Source organism: Aythya marila (assembly GCF_965140915.1).
Source record: "Aythya marila genome assembly, chromosome: 1".
NCBI classification, from domain to species: domain Eukaryota; kingdom Metazoa; phylum Chordata; class Aves; order Anseriformes; family Anatidae; genus Aythya; species Aythya marila.
Genome location: NC_139042.1, coordinates 128,535,067 through 128,557,480, shown reverse-complemented (window position 1 = coordinate 128,557,480; position 22,414 = coordinate 128,535,067). Strand labels below are relative to the sequence as shown.

General features: G+C 36.9%; 1 protein-coding gene across 1 annotated transcript in view; it reads left to right on the top strand.

The window, feature by feature from the left end:
- Positions 1–22,414, top strand: part of ANO2 (anoctamin 2) — a 190,937-nt gene that overhangs the window by 78,576 nt on the left and 89,947 nt on the right. Inside the window, exon 13 of the mRNA XM_082784479.1 lies at positions 10,752–10,835. Coding sequence (XP_082640605.1) covers positions 10,752–10,835 — 84 coding nt within the window. The remainder of the gene's footprint in view (positions 1–10,751; positions 10,836–22,414) is intronic.

Here is a 22,414-nt window from a genome sequence, read left to right as displayed (position 1 = left end):
AATCAGCACCACATTACTATGTTTTTTGTTTGTTTGTTTGTTTGTTTTTTGTGTTTTTTTTTTTCTTCCTGGAAAAGTACTTTTTATTTGTAAGGGGATGAGCTTTTTTTGCTTTAAGCTTAAAATGCATTTTAAGTTTTAAATTTACTCTAATCCTTGTGTAAGAGTGGAGGCTTCAATTTTTTTAACCCCAGCTGCATATGTAGATTTTGTGGAAATGTATGAAGAAACTCTTGTTTCAAAGAACTAGAAAAATGTCATTGTCATGTCTAAATGTCATTTATTCTTTTGTAAAGCCTTCTATTTCTAGATTATTGTTACTTATTCCATGATTTTCCCATGAAAAGTCATCGACACAGAAAGAATAACCCAGACAAAAATAACATGGAAGGAAAGTGACTCTTCTCAATCTGCACAAAGTACTAAACCCCATGAAAGTTATTCCTGAAATCACAGAATCACAGAATCACAGAACTGTAGGGGTTGGAAGGGACCTCAAAAGATCATCGGTTCCAACCCCCCTGCCAAAGCAGGTTCCTCAGAGCAGGCTGCCCAGGTAGGCATCCGGACAGGCCTTGAATATCTCCAGAGAAGGAGACTCCACAACCTCCCTAGGCAGCCTGTTCCAGTGCTCCGTCACCCTCACCATGAAGAAGTTCTTTCGCACGTCAGTGCGGAACTTCCTGTGCTCTAACTTGCAGCCATTGCCCCTTGTCCTAATCTCACAAACCACTGAGAAGAGGTTGGCTACATCCTTCTGACCCCCACCCCTCAGATATTTATATACACTGAGGAGATCCCCTCTCAGTCTTCTCTTCTCCAGGCTGAACAGATCCAGGTCTCTTAGCCTTTCTCCGTAGGGAAGATGCTCCAGGCCCCGTATCATCTTTGTGGCCCTCCGCTGGACTCTTTCCAGGAGATCCCTGTCTTTCTTGTACAGGGGAGCCCAGAACTGGACACAGTACTCCAGGTGAGGCCTGACCAGGGCAGAGTAGAGGGGGAGAATCACCTCCCTTGACCTGCTGGCCACGCTCCTTTTAATGCACACCAGGATCCCATTAGCCCTCTTGGCCACAAGGGCACAGTGCTGGCTCATGGTCAACCTGTCGTCCACCAGGACCCCCAGGTCCTTCTCCTCAGAGCTCCTCTCCAGCAGGTCGTCCCCCAGCCTGTACTGATACTTTGGGTTGTTCCTTCCCAGGTGCAGCACTTGCTCTTAGTAAATCTCAGTTGGTTTCTTCCTGCCCATGTCTTGTGGGCATCTCTTGTGAAAGTGTGCTTGAACTTTGGAAAGGCTATAAGAATTGAAGAACAATACTTTGTGATATTGTTTAATGACAGCCAAAATTGCCAATCACTTATGTGTTTAAAATGAATGCAGTTTCATAACTTATAATATTTTGAATGACAGAATTGATTTCAGTTACTTAGTTTTGCTTTAGGCTTTTTTATTTTGTTCAGTTTGCCTCATTTTCACATGCATATGGGCACTTGTGAGTAGAGCAATGTCATTGCAAATATCATGCCTATAAAAACTTTCATCCATTTCACCTTTATTGAATATGTAGTTATGTTGTATGAGACTTTTTTTGTTAATAAAATTTTGAATAATCTTGCTTTATCATTACTTTCAAAAACATATAGCGTGTCTATAATTAATATTTAGGAAACATAAACACTTTTTCTAAACTTGTATTTTGACTTTAAATCAGTAAAACAGCACTGGCTTTTTAGATCTCACCTTCCTGCTTCCATTCTACACTGCAGTGTAGAAGGGTTTTGACATTTTTATGTGTAGGTTTGTGTGAAAAAACTTGTGATCTGTACCTAGTCCATTAACAATTCCTCACACAATAATGGATTCTCACTAATTTAGATTATGATTAATTTAGATTACCACAGCATTTTAAAATATGTGTGCATTAAGAAATGCATTTCAAAGTCTTGAAATGAGATTTTCAAAGCTGTCTGACAACTAGTCCAATTCCATTGGGCCTTCCATAGAACAAGGGGAACTGGTTTCATTCGACATAAAAGAAATATACATGCAAAATATAGATTCAGGTGGCTGAATTCAGGTGTGTGGCCTAGCTTCTAGATGAATATCAAATATCTTCTTCTCCCTTCAGTTGGAGATGTGATTCTCTCTTCTAAAATCCTTCTTCTTCTTTTTTTTTTTTTTTTTAATTTTTTTCTTTTTTTTTCTTGTTTTTCTGAGCTGACTAGGATGGATGTATTTACCTCAATTAAGAAAACGAAAAGGCTAGGTTTTGTTTTTCTTTGTTTTCTTTGTCTTTACTATTGTTATTATTATTGTATCACCCAAGTTATTTTCTTCAGTCATTTTTTGGAAGATCTAAACTCATGGCATGAAACTGCCTAAAAGGCCTCAATAGTACACTGCTATCAGTAAGTAGAAATGGCATCCTCACTTTCATGTCTCTAATTTTGCTGTCTCATCTGTGACTGACTACAGCTGTAGGAAAGTAATTCCAGAAATAAAGTAGAAAGTGTTTGTGGAACAGTTAATTGCTTATGTTTTCAAAGGAGTATAATAAGGACATTGGGCAGGGGGAGGGAAGAATATGTGAGTTAGGCTCATATTTTAGCAATGATGATACATTAAAGCAGCTCACCTGTATCAAGCAACTTCTACAGGTTGCAGTTGCCTATCAACTTAAGCTAAATTTACTCCACACAACTATCATATTACTATCATGCACTGCCCCATAGTGCAGTCTTGCTTGTCCTCCAAGATTCATGCTGGTGATCAGGTAATTGTGTGGTGATGAAAGTTAGCTACAGGTGTGTGTGGAAGAAGTATTTAACTTGGTCATAGCTATAACTTGTTGACTATAAATCCAACATTTATGTTTGCTTCAAATAAGTTGTTCTCATGAATATTCCTGACTGTTAATCCAGTCATTAAGGTATTTATAGAAAATAAAAACAAGAGGTAATAGTAAAGTTGAAAAAAAAAAAAAAAGATTGAAAAAATGGTCAAAGATAGATTTCTAGTTTAGATCCTGGTAGAATAACTCATTGACTGCAGTCCTGCAAAGAGAGACTGGTGGGTTCTGGTGGACGAAAAGCTTGACATGAGCCAGCAGTGTGCACTTTCAGCCCTTCTGGGGCCCTTCTGGGGCCCTTCTGGCCAATAGCTTCCTGGGCTACATCAAAAGAGGCATGACCAGCCCATTGAGGGAAGTGATTGTCCCCCTCTGCTCTGCCCTTGTGAGGCCCCACTTGCCGTACTGCATCCAGAGTTGAGGCCCCCAGTACAAGAAAGATGTGGACCTGTTAGAGTGAATCCAGAGGAGGGCTGCAAAGATGATCGAGGGGCTGGAGCACCTCTCCTAAGAAGAAAGGCTTAGAGAGCTGGGGCTGTTCAGCCTGGAGAAGAGAAGGCTCTGGGGAGACCTCACTGTGGCCTTTCAGTACTTAAAGGAGTCTTTTATAAAAGATGGAGTGCAACTGTTTACTTGGGTAGATAATGATAGGACAAGGAGGAATAGTCTTAAACTAAAAGAGGATGGACTTAGATCCATCAGGACAAAATTCTTCACTATAAGGGTAGTGAGGCACTGGAACAGATTGCCCAGAGAAGCTGTGGATTCCCCATCCCTGGAGGTGCTCAAAGCCAGGTTGGATGGGGCCTTGACCAACCTGATCTAGTGGGTAGCATCCCTGCCTATGGCAGAGAGGTTGGAACAATATGATCTTTAAGGTCCCTTCCAACCCAAGCCATTCTATAGTTCTATGATTCTATGATTAGCTATAGTATCTGTATTTCTTCACATTAGATATGAGCCAATGCTTTAATCTGGATCATGGTTCAACCTGAAAAGTTCACAAAGGTTTGGAATTGCAGTGGTTAGAGAGAAATGGTGAGGTTGGTCACTTTCTAGAACCATTCAATTCTGGATATTTTAAAGTTTTTGTTAGCATGTGTCTAATGTATATGATTTAGGTTATTTTAGAAATAGTTCTTTATATTCTCTATAGAGCCATATTGCTTTTATCTCATAAATTGAGTTGCCTGTAAGTCATGGCTTCCAGATGCACAGGATGAAAGGATGAAAGGGAGGAGGATGAAAGGCAGTATACTCCAGGGAAATGAAAATTCCACAAACATCATAATTGGCCAATTGAAAATACTGTTTTGTAAACAAGAATCTAGTCTGATATTACCTGGAGCAGAGTTTCAGGTGTGGCAGAAAAACTGGGCTATTTATGAGGCATTGTTATTAATATGGTACAGACTGATAGAAACTCAGATATTTGGCATGCTAAAAATGTTCTTTCTTCATATACACTTGCCTGCCTCTGCTAAGGGCAAGACAGTGATGGTAACATTTACACTAGTCCATTAGCTTATTATGTTGTAAGTTTGGTTTAGCTTTCAACTTTGACAGCTAGTTGCCCATGCAATCATAGATCTGAAATCTATGACATCTGACCAGTTGTAATACGATGAATCCACGAATTGTTTGCCTCTTTCATGAATGATCTGTTTCAACCTTCCCCTTAAATATCTTGGGATCACTGTGTAATGTGCCTTGGACCAATGACAAGTTCAAGGCCCAGTGTCTCGTGAATTTGATTTTGCTTAGAAGAAAAATACCTTGTCCTAGTTGGAGGTAACAATTGGTTACTAACCCTGCTAATCTGTAGGATAGTTAATCCTTAGACCATAATGTTATGATTACTGCAACAGCTATTTTATATCAATTTTTAAAGGACTTTACACTGTTTATTGTATTGCTCTTTGCAAGAACTACAAATCTGTAATCCATCCAAAGTGCACACAGTCTTAAATAATGACAGAGAAAAATTTCCATAAACATGCTCCCCTAAAGAGTGTCTCTGCAGCCAAGTATTCACACTGTTACACATTATTAGACATGAAAATAAAACAGTAACCCAAGGGAGAAACAATCTATTCTGTAAGAACATTTCTCTGGAGAAGGGTTTTTATGCTTACATATTTGCTAAAAGAATAGGGTCCTAGTCCATGACTACAACTACTTGATACTACTGTAGGTCAAGTAAAAACAATAAACATAACAGTAATATGCAGAGTCATTAGTCATTTTAAAATTTCTAAGATTTTTTTTTTTTTTAAGTTAGATCTATACACGAAATTATTCCACTGATATGTTGGGTGATGCCACAATTTAATAGGCTAATGTCCAGCTTTAAAGATTTTTTTTTCTCCACTATTGTCAGCAATATTTGTTTCAGTGGTGACTTCTTAAGGCATAGAATAAATGATTTAAAGCAACAGTTTCGATACTGTTGAAGGGGCATCTGGCTTCACACTTAAAATTCTAGTTACAAATGTAGGAGTATTTAAATTTGATTTGAATCAAAATGAATACTGAACAAAAATAGTGACGCTATTTCCTGTTATGGTTTCACACACTGTGTAATACCTTGGTATTGCAATGGCAGCATTTTGTTGTTTGGTTCTAGCTTAAAGGCACTTAAAAATCTCGGTACATTTCAAAATTTAGTTTTGCAAGTAATCCTCCAAAGCACTACTGGTGCTGCTTTACAGGAGCAATCAAATGCATTCTGTCAATCTATTTATCTAGCTATCTGTCTATAAAGCAATATATATTTCTATAATATGTCTTAAGCGTACTTTTTTTGTTTGTTTGTTTTTGACTGCTTCAGTTTTGTGTTACTTTTAAACATCTTTGATAGCTGAGTTCCAATGTGCTTGTACTGTCTTTTATTTTTCAACATCTTCAAAATTACAATAATGTTAAATGACTTATTCAAGCATGTTATTATTATTATTATTATTATTTAAATAAATGAATTTATTGGGCTAATAATCTGGTCTAAAAAGGCTGTGAGCAACTACCATTGATACATTCACACATGCTGAGATATAAAAGTACTTTTCCTTGGATGAACATCCCACTACTAAATTAGTCTAAATGTTTTTTTTCGGTCTAAAAGATAATCTCTTCCTCAGACTTCCCCTTACCACCCCACTATGTCATAACCATAAGAAACAGTTTTTTTTTTTTTTTTTAACATTTTATTTGTAATAATTAACCCTCTTGCAATAGAGAATGGCTGGGCTCCCTGTTCTATTCACTTCAAGTTTTCATCTTGATTTTGGGGCAGCATCTGTGTTATTTCAGTTCTCATTTGTGAATACCTTCCTTCCTCTCAGTGTTCACTGCTTTGCTGTTCTGCTTGCATTCAGCATATTAGGACAAGGCTGTTGAATGAGTTCTCAGTGCTTCTTTGACTTTTCTTAAGGTGTAAAAACCAAAACAGTATGTTGGCTTTTTTTTTTTTTTTTTTGGTGACAACTCCTTTGGACTTTTAATCTTGGATAGTTTTAGATTTTTAATGAGGAATCCATATATGTTTGTCATGCACACTTTGTAAAATTCAATTATTTTCTTCCTAAATCAAAGAGAACTTAAAGAGAGATACATTCTTTGTATATATTCGTACTGTATTCAAGGTATATTTGATATATATTACCTTATTTATATATATATTTATATACATATATATTTATATATATTATCCTTAATTTGCAATGTATAGTGTATATACATCTTGTGTGCTTGATATCCAAATCCTGGATACCATTCTCAGGAAGAATTCCCAACGATATCAATATGAGTTTTATCTGAGTAAAAATTTCATGATTTGGCTCTTTGTTTTCAGGATGGGAGTTATCGTTTTCTACTTTGAGCACTCATTTGGCCTCAAAGTACGTTGGCTCAACTGGTTTTTCAGTAAGTGTCTGACAGCTGTACTGGCACACTTCCAGCATCATGGGATTCATATTTATCCCTACATGGGCATTTGGCCTTCTTCAAGTCATCACAACTATTTCTAGCTTATTGTCCTGACTGTAGAACTCTTCCCATTTTCAGGCAAAGAACAGATTCTGAATCACTTACAGAAAAGAGTGGAACTGTTCCTTTGCATCCATGTATATATGAACACAATCAAGATCAAGTATCTCTAAATCTATATTATAAAGTATTGTTTCATGCAATATACTCATAAAAAGAATGTATAGGCACATGTATTCCAGGATGTGATGTGGTCTGTTCAGTCGAGAGTAAAATGACTTCACAGATTCAGTGAAGAAAGATAAACTAATTTTCCAATCCTGATGTAGGTGTGTGAAATGCAGTTAAAAGGACATTGAAATGTATTACTAGGAAACTTAAGCAACAGTTGAACAGAACAATCACTTAAAGCAAAACTGACAACAACAACAACAGAAAGTTACAGTTATGCTATACTTCACTGTCATGGAATTTTCTCACCCTGTTTCCTTTCAAGACATTCTTCAAAATTTGCTCTGGCCTCTGTCAGCTGCCCCTGGTGTCCCAAAATGCTTTGCTTAACAGAGAATAACAAAAAAGGAAGGAAGTCGGTTCAATTTCATATGTGCTCCTATAGTGAGATTAGATCACCTTAGCTTCTTTTACTTTCATTCAACTAATCTTTCTTCTTTTGTCATGCTGTCTCCTTGCATGTAGCCTATACATGCCTGATGCCTTCACTGTTTCTTCATTTAAGCCTTAAGATGTTTCTTCCATGTGACCTGTAAACCCTAATTAATGAAATGTGGTACAAATTGATCCAAATCAACAAGCTAGCCTAAACTTTCAAAACTTCATGATAGAAGTAAGAAGAATTGACAATAGCATTTTTAAATGCTTATTTTTGTCTGTCCTTTCCCCATCCTGTCTGCCAACATTTTTTTGCTGTTAATCACATTCAGTTATGTCACAGATTACCTGTGTCTCATTATTTCTCGGAGTTCCACATGCACCCAAACAGTTTGTGAGTAATAACAACAGTGACCCTGATGACAATTAGTGCTATAGTGATCCCTGAACTACATTCATTATGGTAGTGATTTTTATGTGAGGCATGAGTAATGCAAAAGGACTTTAATGCAAAGTGAGAGAGAATCACATTCTTTGAAAGACAAATCTTCTGAGTGTAGATTGAGTAAATTGATAGCCTTTCCTGCTTTCTTCTAGCATATATTTTATTAATCTGAATAGTACATGAAATTTAAATTTAAAACAAGCCATCATGCTAGCATTTTCTTTAGATATGTTTGGTATATCAGTACTTGAACTTTAGAGAAAAAGTTCACACAAGCCTACCACATTAGCACCAGATTCTCAGGGAGCAGTAGAAAGCAAGTATCATTCATGAGACTGCCTTTGAGACAAACATGCATATTACATCTTCACAGAGTTCAAAAAAGATATGGAAACGTTAATTTAAGACAGTTGTTTGAATATCAGTGTGTTCACATACCTGCTTAGCACATCAGGAACTTCATATGAACAGGATAAAAAACATATTGAATCACAACATCTATGAATTAGGATGCAACAGAGAATGCTCAAGATGGTAGTGAAGATGTTGCAGACAGGAGAAAATGAACAGCCTATATATCCCCCAAGATGACTGCTGAAGTTGGAGGCAATCCCTATTCTATTGTCCATCAGGATTATTTTTTTTTTATGAGTTTTTAGATTGCTTTTGTTTTTAGATTGCTTTCAGATTTATGAAAAAGTGTAAGCAGATTTTGTTCCTAGGCTGACAGACATACATACTAATTATAATAAGAGCAGTGGCCAATGGTACTTATCTGAAATGTGTGTGAGTGGGTTACTCATAAGTTGACAGAGGAATGTGAGTTGTTTTAGTCTTATACACTGGCATTTCTGAAAAAAGCTCTGAGTGGTGAGTATTTTTCCCGTGACATCTCTGAAATCATTCACCACATCTTCAGCTTTCCTCAATTACATCTTTAGATTACAGCCCAAACTTTTAACCTTTAAATACAATTAGATTACTATTTTTTAGCTAGTTTCTGTGACACGGAACAGATACAACTGACAAGGACTATTCACATGTGGCTATTTGCCCAAGAGACAGCCCAAGAGATGTGAGACTGCTGTACTTCCGTGCCCTCAACTCCATCCTGTATTGAAGCTAAGCATGTATTCTCAATAGGCACATGCACACAGAGCACATATATGCACAATGTGTATATGTACATACATGGCTGGCCACATAGATCACAGAGGCACACAGACCAGACATGCAAACACAGACAACACAGTGGCCTCATCCTGCTCATCCCTCTGGATGAGTAGGATGGAGGTCTGTCAGTGGGAATGTATATATATACACATGCATACATACATGCATATACATATATTCAGTGTGGATTCCCTCAGTAACAGGACTCAGATGGCCTCTCCAGTTTCTGGCACCCAGATAGAATCTTAGTTTAATAGAATGGTTCATGTTGGTGGGAACCTTAAATATCATCTAATTCTAAACCCCCTGCTGTGGGTAGGGATGCCACCCACTAGATCAGGTTGGCTAAGGCCCCAGCCAGCCTGGCCTTGAACACTTCCAGGGATGGGGATCCACAACCTCTCTGGGCAACCTGTTCCAGTGCCTCACCACACTCAGGAAAGAATTCCTTCCTAATATCTAATCTAAATCTACCCTATTTCAGTTTAAAATCATTTAAAACTCCTTGTCCTATCACTCTAGTCCCTGACAAAGAGTGCCTCTCCAGTTTTCCTGTAGGGCACCCTTTAGGTACTGGAAGGTGCAATGAGGTCTCCCCAGAGCCTTCTTTTCTTCAGGCTGAACAACACCAACTCCTTCAGCCTGTCTTCATAGGAGAGGTGCTCCAGTCCCTTGATTATCTTTGTGGCCCTCCTGTGGACTTGTTCTAATAGGTCCATATCATTCTTGTGGTGGGGGCCCCAGAGCTGAACACAGTACTCCAGATATGGTCTCACAAGAGCAGAGTAGAGGGGGAGAATTGCAGTCTTCGGTTTGCTGGCCACACTTCTTTTGATGTAGCCCAGGATATTGTTGGCTTACTGGGCAGCAGTATACACACCCATGAAGCTACAGCCTCACCCTGGCTGCTCACTCAGACATATAACCCTTGGACCCCCAGAGTCTCCCTATGTTACTGCCTTTCAAGACACACACGCACAGGGAGCTTGCCACTAAAGACCCTTAGATCCTTTGATATCTCTGGCATCTGGCTTGGAGTCCCCTGGTCCCATGTTCAACTCCAACCATGTTCTTATCCTAGACACCTACGCCCGTCTGGGTTCCCAGGCACTTCACCTGATTGTGAGGCACCCTGGCTTTATCTTCACTAGCACCCACATATAATCATAAAATCATCTATGCTTGAAAATATCTTCAGGATCATCAAGCCCAACACATACTTTCACATCTGCACTTGCTCCAGTAGCTGGTGGTCAGACTCCTATGCAGAACAGCAAGCTATTTCCATGAGACTGGCCCTTTTAATCTCATTATCACTCTATTTTCACACACTAGTTCCTTCCCAAGTGATCTAGATCCCTTCCTTTCACCACATTTGATTACTCCACTAAAAAAACAAAGCAAACAAACAAACAACAACAACAACAACAACAACAACAAAAAACTTAGTAAGTTCTGTGCAATCCCTCAATGCTCTTCCTCTGAATCCCATAAAATATCCCATATCCCTAGGCAGTGATCCCCCTAGTCCAAAAGGTGCTGTGGTATTGACTTATCTGCATGGCTTGAATTGTGAATAAGTAATCAGGATCTATTTATTTATTTATTTATTTTAATCATAATCACAAGTTTTGTTTTGTTTTGTTTTGTTTTGTTTTGTTTTTTTGTTTGTTTTTAACTCTACTTTTTAGGAGCATCCCAGACCAGAGTATGAAACCAAATTGCTACAGAAAAAGCTGAAAAATAAAAACACGACAACGGAAGATCCAAATGAAGTAAGATGTGGCTTATCTTTTCACTTACATTTTGATATGTTTTGTTATATTGTGATTATCTTTCTGTCTCTGGCAGTTTGCAAAAGAAACTTTATGGTGCTTTTCATCAATCTTGTATGTTGCTTGCTCTGGATCTTATGCTATGCAGCCTTGTAGTGCCACTGATATGTTTCAAGGTCATGACTTTGCTAGCTATGCAAAGTAAAACATTTTACTTAAATAGTTGAACACCGGTTGAAAAGTAGTTCAGGATCTACTCTGTAGAGCAATGAACAATTAGAAAAGAAAGATGATCAGCACAAGAATTCTTGTAGCAATGACCTAGAATTTCAGTCCTTTGTGGACAATAATGGAAACAACTTTTATTGTAGTGGCATAATTAACACTGACATCTTTTGTCATGTTGCAGTCACACAGTTGTGCAGTTTTTATAGCATTTCTATTATAAACTGGGGAGATTTAAATTAGAGATTAGGAGGAAATTCTTCACTCAGTGGATGGTGAGGCACTGGAACAGGTTGCCCAGAGAAGTTGTGGATGCCCCATCCCTGGAGGTGTTCAAAAGCAAGTTAGATGAGACCCTGAGCAACCTGATCTAGTGGGTGGCATCCCTGCCTACGGCAGGGGAGTTGAAACTGGATGATCTATATGGCCCCTTCCAACATGAGCCATTCTATGATTCTATGATAAATTGATTGAATACTAATCAGTATATTGTTTTAGATCGAAGTGCATTTAGGATTTTTCTGCTTATTTCAAACCTAAGTACAAACACTTTTTTTTTTTTTTTCTCCAATGTCTTTTTGTAAATGTCTGCTTCCAATGTCTGCTTGAGTTCTAGTTCATCAGCACTCATAAGCTTTGAGGTTTGGTACAACAAATTTAGCCTCACAATACATGAAATAACGATCCCTTTCTTCTGCTGCTCACCATCAAGACTGTGATGTGTTTCCAGTGAAGGATTTATCTCAGTAAGACTACCTTTCACTTAATGGACCAGCCAAACTCTACGGAAGACAATAGAAAGATTATTAATTACTTTAAAAGGCTTTGGATATGACCCAATATGAGCAGAGACTCTGACACAACAGAATGACTCTGCTGTATGAGCTCTCTGACACAGGAAAGGTCTTCCATTACACCCTGAGCACTTTGTTAGGCCTTCTAGTGAAGAATCAAAGATGGTAAAAGATGGCTAAAGCAGCTGCTGACATTCAGCTCTTTCTGATTTAGTTAAGTGAAATTGGGAAATAAGTAAGCACCTGGTGCTATAGAATATTAAACTTTTGCGGTCCTGAGGCAGAGTTAAATGATTAGCTTTCTTCTAAGAGTGTAGGTGGAAAATGATGAACATTGTGAAGATCCAGCAACATACCAAAGAGCAATTTAAAGATTCAGCACTATACAAATTCGTTTCAGACATCACAAAGGGAAAGAACTCCCAGTTTATAGTATTATTTAATTCTAAAGTAATTTTGAAAAAAATAGATTCCAGTTCTTGTGTCATTTAGTGATTTTTTGAAGCTTCTGAATTCATTTCATTTTAAAAAAAATTAAAAAATAAAGCACTTTGACATTTGCCATCATACAGTTGCTCGGAGGGAGAAATAAGTTATTCATAGGACAGAAGATTTAATTTGGATTGATTAAGATAACTCTCTAAGAAAGATATTAATCTTGTAACTCATGCACCACCATCTCTCTCCAAAATGCTAACATGTATTCCAAAATTCTGAGCAGTTTTCAGTCACTGAATTTGATTATTCATTCTGTTGCAATCAATTTTTGGATTCCTTCTCTTCCCTTCCCTTTGCTTCCCTTCCCTTCCCTGCCCTGCCCTGCCCCCTTTGTTATTTTTATTTTCAGTAAACAACAAATTAGTCAGAGTTTGGAAGGTCTCTTGCTCAGACTTTGTACCTCAAATATCTTATAATATAAATGTAAGCAATGTTTGTGTGAGACCTGCTGAAGAGGGAAAAGCCCAGTTCTTTAATTGAACTGTTATGTTTAACCATCGAAATGTACCATTTCATTTCACTTTGGAAGATCCTGAAAAGTTAGGCATTAAAAGTGATGAATATTGGAGTCTGGAATAGTTATTCTACATAATTTTTAGAGGTTTTAATCTTTTCTTTTTTTTTCCTTCAGATGGCTGTATGTTTTACTTATTGCAATATTCAGCAGCTTTTGCATGGCATGTTAATGTCAAGGCACAGGTTTCTGTGAGGTCTCTGGCTCAATACTTTCATCTTGTTGGGTGGAAGCCAGAGTACAGAACTTTGTCATATTAATAGTGCAGATTTTCTAGCAACTGGACTTGCATCAAAGTAGAGGTCTCTGTGGTCAAAAATTCATTCCTCCTAATTTCTTGGTTTTATGTGAATACACATAAGCCTCAGCCTCAGAGAAGTCTCGCTTTCATCATGTCTTTGTTGACAATCTAATGTCATGGTATAAGTCTTTGTGAAGTTCTTTCCTGAATACTTTTAGATAACTAGTGTGATTTTGAGGTGTATCATTTGCGTGTAACAGGTCAACAACTGCAGTTTGCTGTATTGATATCAAAGAACAGGCTCTGGCACCAGTGGCTAAAACTTCTTGTTACTTATCTCGTACGAAGTCAGAAGTCTCCAGTTCAGCAGCTGTGGCTTGTTGGGGTAGAAACGATGCCAAAGCCACAGCTATTGTGAGAATATTGACTTAGAGCTTACATAAAGGCATCTATTTCTATAAAATTACTGGCTTATTTCCAATATGTTAATTCCTCTGTTCTGGTGAGGATGTGACTAGTTTTATGTTGAGAAACTGAGCTTTTATGTGGAAATCTCTGTGTACAGTGCAATTTATTTTATTTTTTTTTCGTGTCTTACTGCAACAAGGAGTCCCTGTTAAGCTAATAAAATTATTTTACAATGAAGGGATGAGTGTTTTGTTGTGTGCTGGTGTTGTGATTGCAGAAGAAAATCAACACCAGCAGTTTCATACTCTCTTCAGTGATAACTTGGGAATACCTATTAAGAGGAAACCTATGTCAACACAGTTTTCACTGTTGTTGAAGTCATTAACTTTAATGAGTGTGGAAGATACCCAGTACCTGTAAGGGCCAGTAAATATGAGTCTCTCTACCAAGGCAATTCATTTCAAATTAGCTTGATTGAGACTGAAAATAGAAAGTATTACAGATCTAGTGTACTGCTTACTTAATGGGGTTTGTATTACAGAGTATAGCTTTCATACAAATACTACTTAGAGTATTTAGACTCCAGTAGTAAGAAGAGAACAAAATTTTAGCCTGCACTATCCTGTGTGGCTCAGGCTGTTTTAGCAAATATCTTATTGGTTATTCTGAGAAGGGGAAAGAAAATGTGAGGACTCAGAACACTTCACTAAAGGTTAGTGTGAAGTTTTTCTTACAATTATACCTCAGTGTTCTCCTGTTTCAGAAGACAATTCATTTAATGCTGAAGGAGTTGAAACATTTGCATGAAATACCTCAGGTTAAGTAGCAAATGCATAAAGAGATAGTCCTTATAAATTATGACATTTATTTGGAAAAATGACAAGTTCTAAGTGAAAGACTCTGGAAATGTGTAAGTGAATCGACTTAAAATCGGTAACATTATTTGATTCTTTGAGGTCATGAAAATAAAGCCTTGCAATGTAAAACTTAGTTCCAGATTCATATACCTTAAAAGCTTTCTTTACCCTTGCAGCAGAGATGAATATTCACATTGTGTGTGTGCATGTATTTGTTTGATGATATGTTCATGGGAAGAAGGCAGCTGTAACTGTTTTAATAAAGCAATTTTGTTTTTTGGATGTTGTTCTTGTTTAAAACACTATAGCACTGAAGATGTGAATAGATATATTTAACAAAAAGGATAAAGTTACTCTATCTGCAGAATGTTAAATATAAAAGGTGTTGGATACTTGTAATCTTGTGATAAGCTGTTCCTCTCTCTGTGCAATACTAATGTTCCAAATGGAAATACATCCAGGTCAGGAAATGAAAATTGGTCTTGTGCCTGAAAACATGCAGATGGGGCTAGATTGAACTCTCACTGGAGATGATGGAAAGAAGACCTTTCTGTCATTTCTGTGAGAGATGGATCAGGCTCTATCTCCTTTTCATTAAATGTCTAGCTGATCTGGCAAACATGATGAAACACCATATATATTCTTATCTTTCTTATTTGGCAGAAACCCCAAGAAGTCATTCCATATTTCTCAAGGAAAACTTTCCTTATAGAAAAAAGGGCTTGTCTCTTGTCTCATGTCCTTACTTGGAGCAAACCCTGGAGATAACAAAATATGGCATTCTATCTTAGTTTTAATTACTTCTTAAAAATGAAAGTGGCAAGATCCATTATTGTTAATTCAGCTGTTAACTGAAAGAAAAAAAAAAAGTCATCTTTCTTTCCAAAACATTTCATTTCAATCAACAGCTGAATTAAAGCAAGCTGGTTTGAAAAAGGTAGGTGTCTAATGTAAGGATGATACAGGTGAATATAAAATAGAGTTGCATGCTGCTAATGAATGCCTTATGAATATATTTTAAAATTTGTCAGCATTGCAAGGCATGAAATAGTACTTCCTGCTACTAGTAGATATCTCAGATTCCAGTTCTGCATAGGCAAATACCCCAACAAAAAACACTTCATATGTTAGAGTCCGTCCCTTTATTAAGCAAATCCTTGTTATTATTAACTATTAGCTATAGAAAAACAAAACTTTTATTTATTTATTTATGTATATTAGCTATAACTGTGTAGAAGAAACCAAGATAATTGTTTATAAATATTAATTTGAACAATCATAATGGTAAAAGATCTGTGAATAGACCTAGAGTTCTTTAATCTCTAATTGTTTTTGTCAAATCTCTAATTTGAGAAAAGCATTTTTCAACATTTATTAGACCTCACTATTAATGTGGTACAAATACCAATTTTGATTCAACATTTCTTAAATTTGATGATATTTTTTCTAGCCTTTCTCTTTCTTTGCTTTATTTTCACAAATGCCTTTTCTTTCCAAGCACATGGGATAGTAAGAGGAATATGTAATAATTTATATTTTTTTCCTTTTCAACTCATTCTTTGTATCATTAACTTTTATAAATAATAAATGTAGAATGAGTGGAGGTGAATAAGGACAATTGTGATGATAATCTTAAAGAGAGATCTTATTTTCTTTATTGTTTTGTTATTTGGTTGGCTAATTGGATCAAGCCAAAATTTGAAGGCTAATGGTTATAATTCTGATTATTTAAATTTTGATTTGTGTTCTTGGTTACACCAGTTTACAACAGAGTATTCATAAACAAAACTTGTGTCTTCAAAAGACTGTTCTAATGGTCTTTCAGTATGTTCTTCTTTAGATGTGTGGGTGGTTTGACTGTAAGGGATATATGATGTATATTCAAAACTCTTCGCTATTGTTGACTTAGAATTTGATTATCTATGAGCTAAAAATGTCTTATTTGCTCTTCCATCTCTGAAAATCTAAAATAGATTTTCTCATTTGTATCAAATAAATAAACTCACTGTACAGCCACAGTACTCTGCTTCAGTATTTAGAATTATATTCCAGTACTATAATTCCTTTGAAATCAAAAACAGCCTTCAGAAGGATGGAGCTCTTCCAATAACCCTTGATTTGAAGAAATAAAATGCTTATTAGAAATACACAGTCATAGGATAATTCAAGTTAGAAAGAATTTTAGTATTTTATCTAGTTCAAACTCCTGCTCAAAGCTGTGTCAGGTATATTCAGACCTGATCAATCAGGCTAATGGATAATACTGGATAGTGGGGTTTTGAAAACCTGATGGAGACTGCACAGACTCTCTGGACAATGCTTGACTGTCCTCATGGTTCTTCATTTTGTCTACCATGAACTTCTCTTGTTTCAGGTTATGCCTGTTGTCCCTCATTCTCTTGTTGTGCCCTGCTGTGTGGCACCTGTCTCTGTCTTCTTGATGACAGAGCTAAACAAACTCAGCAAGCCTTGGTCCTGAGCCTCTTCACACAGAAAGTTCTCCAGGGCCCTTTGCTGGACTCATAAAGGTTAGCAATTTATTTTTCCTACTGGAGGGCCCAAAATAGGACACAGTATTTTAGGTGCAGTCTAATGAGTGTTAAGATGTCAGAGATTATCACTTCCCTTGATCCACTGGCTATGTTTCTGTTAATACAGCTGTATGCTGTCAGTGTTATTCACTGCCAGGGTACACTCCGGGCTCACATTCAGCTTTCTGTCTACACAGAACCTGAAGAGCCTTTTCAGCAGAGACTGTACCACTCACTGCAAGGAGTTTTCACTCCCCAAGGCAAGTCTTTGCATTTGTCTTTGCATTTCATGTAGTTCATGTAACCCTGTTCTTCAAGCCTGTCTCTAGGTCCCTCTGGATGGCAGCCCTTCTCTCAAGCAGTTTGATTGCCCACAACCCCCATGTCTAATGACATAAGCAAGCGTTCCATCACCTCCTCTAGGTCCTTCCCTAAAGATGTTAGATGGGGCAGTCCTAGTACAGACCCCAGAAGTACTCCAGGTGTTACTGGCCTCTGGTAAAGTACAACTTATTAGCCAATATCCTTTGAACCAGACCATCCCACTAGTTTTTTGCTGAAGTTAAGGCAAATGATATTGACAGGTCTCTTGGCCACAGGTCTAGTCATTTTCTCACAGGAAGCAATCAGTTGGTGAGGTTTGATTCACTTTTGCTAATCAAATGGTGATAGTTCCCAAACACCTACTTTTCCTTCCTGTGCTCAGACATGGGTTTCACTTACAGTGACATCAGCCTGCTCCTTTACCTTCTATTCCTCCTCTCCAAAAGACAGGTGAAGGAAATCACTGTTCTGTCTAGACATCAAAAGGTTGTTTAACTAAGAATATTGGATGCTTTTTATTCATCTGTTGAAGGCTAAGCAGTGTGGATCAGAGCCAGGATTTTAAGAAAAAGGTATGTAATTGTCACGAGACTCTGCCAAAATAAAAATTAGTGGTCTTTTTCAGAAGAGAGCTTTGAACCTAGAAGCAAGAGTAGGCAGGGCTGCTGTTTGTTGGTCTTCTCATTTGTGTTACTCATTAAGATTCTGGCTCAAGGAAACGTTCTTTCTAGGGCTTGTGTTTAATCATGTAGCTGGGACTTAACAATTAAAGTTAAGCACATGCATCAGTGTCCTGGATATGGATACAAATTATGTGCTATTTTGAATTGAGGCCTAAGCTTCTTATTGACAACAATAAAGATGAAGCAGGTCTCTTTCCTATTAAACTGAATGGAAAAACTCATTCCTAAAGGTTCTATTCATCAGTTCTTGAAATTAATAGGAGTTCTGCCTGAGTAAATAATAAAGTATCGGTCCTTAAGTCTACAGTTACTGCAGATGACTTATTATCATGTTGTACCCAATGAAAGACTATAATAACAGGTTAGAGGGTTATAGCAAAGTCTCAGGCTGAAAAATAAATCTCCAGAAGTCTGTTGGGTTTAAATTTAATGGAGATAGTTGAAGAAGAAAAACTAGAGTATTTTCCTTTCCCGTGTGCTGGTGACAAACTCCTGTATCTTGGACTGTATTTTTTACTTTCTGCTGAGCATATTTATAGGGTAAATTTCATACTATTAATCTCCAAGGTCAAAGCAGAAGACTAGATTTGGGACAAATCTTACATAAATTGGCTATGGAAACAATATTCAGTTGAGCTAGTTGCCAAGATTTTTTATTTTTATTTTATGCATACTGCAATCCTGTCTGCATTTTTAAAGAAATAAATGGCATTTACGTTAAATTCCTTTGAGTATCCATCCTATGAAAATTGAAATTCCACTTACTCCAAATTCAAACAGCTAAAGAAGCCAGTTGGAACTGCATAACTTTTACAGCTATTACCATGCTTAATTGGAAAACACTTGCCTGCTGATCTGCTAATTTTCACGATACACTTAATTTAGAGATAGGATGACATGCTGTTTGGAAGGTCCTTCACATCACATCATGGTATTTAATGAAGTAAACTTGAATTCTTACCTGGTTATTCAAATCATCTTTTTCTCCTGTTGATGTCACTTGAGAATCATACAAGTGAATTTAATGAAAGCAGACTTTGGATTGTTAATACATAATGCTGGATTCATGGCTTCTTTCAACTCCATTATTTATGCAGTGAAAATGTAAAGCTGGTTTGGATGCATGAACTAATTGAAGAAATTCCAGTGATATACACCTTCTGTAGCTTTGCAGGCTGGTGCATGGCTAATGATATAAATAAAATTGGCATTTCACCTTTTTTTAACATAACTGTTAGAAATTCAACCCATCACATATTTTTATTCTATTCTAAAAATTCCATGAAATTATACCAGAGAATCAAAGAAAGATGTTAGGAAGCTTCTGCAACTGTTTGATGCCAACGTGCAAGAACAGTTCTAGGTTTTACTGCTATCTTTGGCCTAATTGCCAAATTTACCTTAAATCATATGGCTAAAATGAGTCTCATATTTGAAATCCACAGCTCACTGGTGTGGTAGTCTGTCTAATTCCCATCCTTCCTACCCTTCTCCCAAGCAACAGTGAAGAAAATCCTGGTGGGTTTAAAATGGAACAATTCCTTGAACATCAGTCTGGAGTCTCTTAACTGACAGACACCAGCCACCATTTTTCCTTTCCCTAATAAAATTCAGTGGCTTAGTGAAACACAGTCAACTTTCTGGACCAAATGTTGCACTGTTTTGTTTCTTTTGGACCTGATTTTCATGTTCAGTGCTTGGTTTTCTTAGTGAGTCAAATTGCCTGGAAAATAAGTCAGGCCTCATTTCTTGAAACAACTTAAATACTTCTTTGAAAACGTTGGTACTTGTCTCCTATATTCAAAATATTCCTATATTCTTGATTAATTATTGTACTATAATATTTGAAAATATTAAAATATTTCAAATATCAGTTGGACTGTGTTACAAATGCTGTATCAAAAATTCAGCTTCACTTCTGTTTTTATGTCAATGCACTACAAAAGTCATCCTCTTGATAGGCAAACTTTTTTTTTTTTTTTTTTTTTTTCCAAAATTCTGGGTCTACACAGTTAATTCAGTTCTTGCATCTGTTTTTTCATTTACAGTAACTCCCTCTTTACTCCTTTGCTAGGTTCCTTCCTTCCTTCCTTCCTTCCTTCCTTCCTTCCTTCCTTCCTTCCTTCCTTCCTTCCTTCCTTCCTTCCTACAGTTCTCTCCTTCCCTTCCATAGATTCTTTTCTTCCGCTTCACCTCAAAATATTTATTTTTAAATATTCTCACTTTGCCTCTCATAATTTCTCAGCACTACAAGTATTTTCTGTTTGTCTAATTTTCATTACTAAGTAAAGATAATATGGCAAAGTACAGTGGCCAAGAGATTTTAGAATCTCTCGTATACAGTGGCCAAAGAGATTTTAATAGGCTTTTTTAGGATTTGGGAAAATGATAAAGTATAGTAAATATCAATCCTTCCACACAGAAAAAAAATATGTTTTATTTACTGTAAATTACTATTTAAAAAATCTATTGCATTTACTTATGGTTGTCTGAAGGATATCTTTCAAATGCAATGCAAAATATCATTCCTGATGTGGAGAGAGACTTTTTCTCTCTTAACAAAACTGATGCTGAATAACTTGAAAATTAAAACTGATATGAACTTCTTGGACATTATTTTAAGGAGAAAGATTATCAAATCCAGCAATACAGAACGAATGGTCTTTACAGATAAAGAAAACATTTAAAATAATTTCAAATAACTTTTCTTTCTATAAACATTGACCATGAAGAAATTATTGATTTTATTTTCTTTTTACTTAATCTATTGTCAGCTGATGGGTTCATGCAAGGCAAACAACATAGTATTTACGAAAGTATCGCTGCACGCTTTTAAATCAGCACTGGTCATGAAGCAAAACAGCAAAATTCTGCTTCAGATACACTTGAGACACACTTGAAAAGGTCTGCTCAATATTGACATTAAATACCAAGGAATCACAGAATCACAGAATTGTAAGGATTGTAAGGGACCTCAAGAGATCATCAGGTCCAAACCACCTGCCAAAGTAGCTTCCATAGAGCAGGTTGCCTGTATAGGCATCCAAATATGCTGTATCTGATAAATGAAAAATAACCTATAAATGATGTTCTCTAGAACAAGGTCATCTTTGAGAAATGAAATGAATCAACTAGCAAGGTATGCTGGATTACAGAGCTTTGAGAGTTGAAGAGGTTTAATATTTAAAAATTCTAAAAAATATTGTAAATTTGCATCCAAAGCAAGCATGAAAAAAATAGTAGTAAAGGGTTCTGGACATAATTAGGCTTAATCACATTAAACAAAACAAAACAAAAACCAACCAAACAAAAAAAAACAGCAACAAAAAAGCATCAGACCAAAAAAGAAAAAAAGATAGCTCACATGAAAAGTTATTTTCTCAGGTGCAAAATTGAAATGAAAAGCTGAAAAAAATAATTTTTATTTAGACTTTGAAAATGAAGTTAAAACAATTTATTGAAAAGTACTTAAACATACTGATTAAAAAGCAACAGAAAATAACTGACATCTGTTTAATAAGAAGATTCTATTTCTAATTCTAATCTTAGTAAGAAGATTCTAAGGTTATAAATCAATATGTTTCACTGAAACTGAATGGAAAAAAAATGGTTATGAGAACTTGCATTAAAAAAAAAAAAAGGTAAGTTGGTGATGCAACTATATTGCATCTGGTGTTTGGTGTGCTTCCTGCCCCATTGTCCCCATTCTTCTTTGCTGTCCCTCATGTGATCATTCCCAATTCCAATTGTACCTTTTTTGTGAACCAAACATAGAGCACTATCAGTAAGGAGGTCAACTACTTACCCAGTCCAAGGAGAGAGAAAAGATTCTGTCTGTGGCTACCTGAAAGAAGGGAGTCCTGCATGCTCTGTAAGCCTTCCTGCTCTTCTTCACGGAAAATGGAAAGGCCTTCATTGTGTGTCATTATCCCTTCAGGGCCAATCTGGTGTTTTCACACTGATGGCTGTCTATGGTCAACCACTGCCACTCCCCCTCCTCAGCAGAACAGGGGAAGAAAATATGATGAAAACAAGCTCAAGGGTAAGAAATCTCAGGGAAATCACTCACCAATCAGCATAACAGGCAAAGCAGACTCAGCAGAATGGAGATTCATGTAATGTATTGCCTATAACTAACAGACTAGAACAGTGAGAACTAAAAGCAACCTAAAAACACCTTCCCCCTATCTGTCCTATTCTACCTTCTTACCTCAAGTGGCACAGGAGAATGGGGGCTGTGGTCACTCTGTAATGCTTCATCTCTTATGTACCTTTATGGTCATTCTCTTGCCCTGCTCCATGTGGGATTCCTCCCATGGGATGACCACCTTCCCAGGCTGATCTTCCATGGGCTTCCCACATGCTCTTCAAGAACTGCTCTTCAAGAACAGCTCTTCAAGAACTGCTCCCACATGGTCCATCTGTCAGGAGCAAACTGCTCCAGCACAGGTTCTCCATGGGTGGCAGATGCCCCCAGACCCCTGCTCTTGTGTGGGCTCCTCTC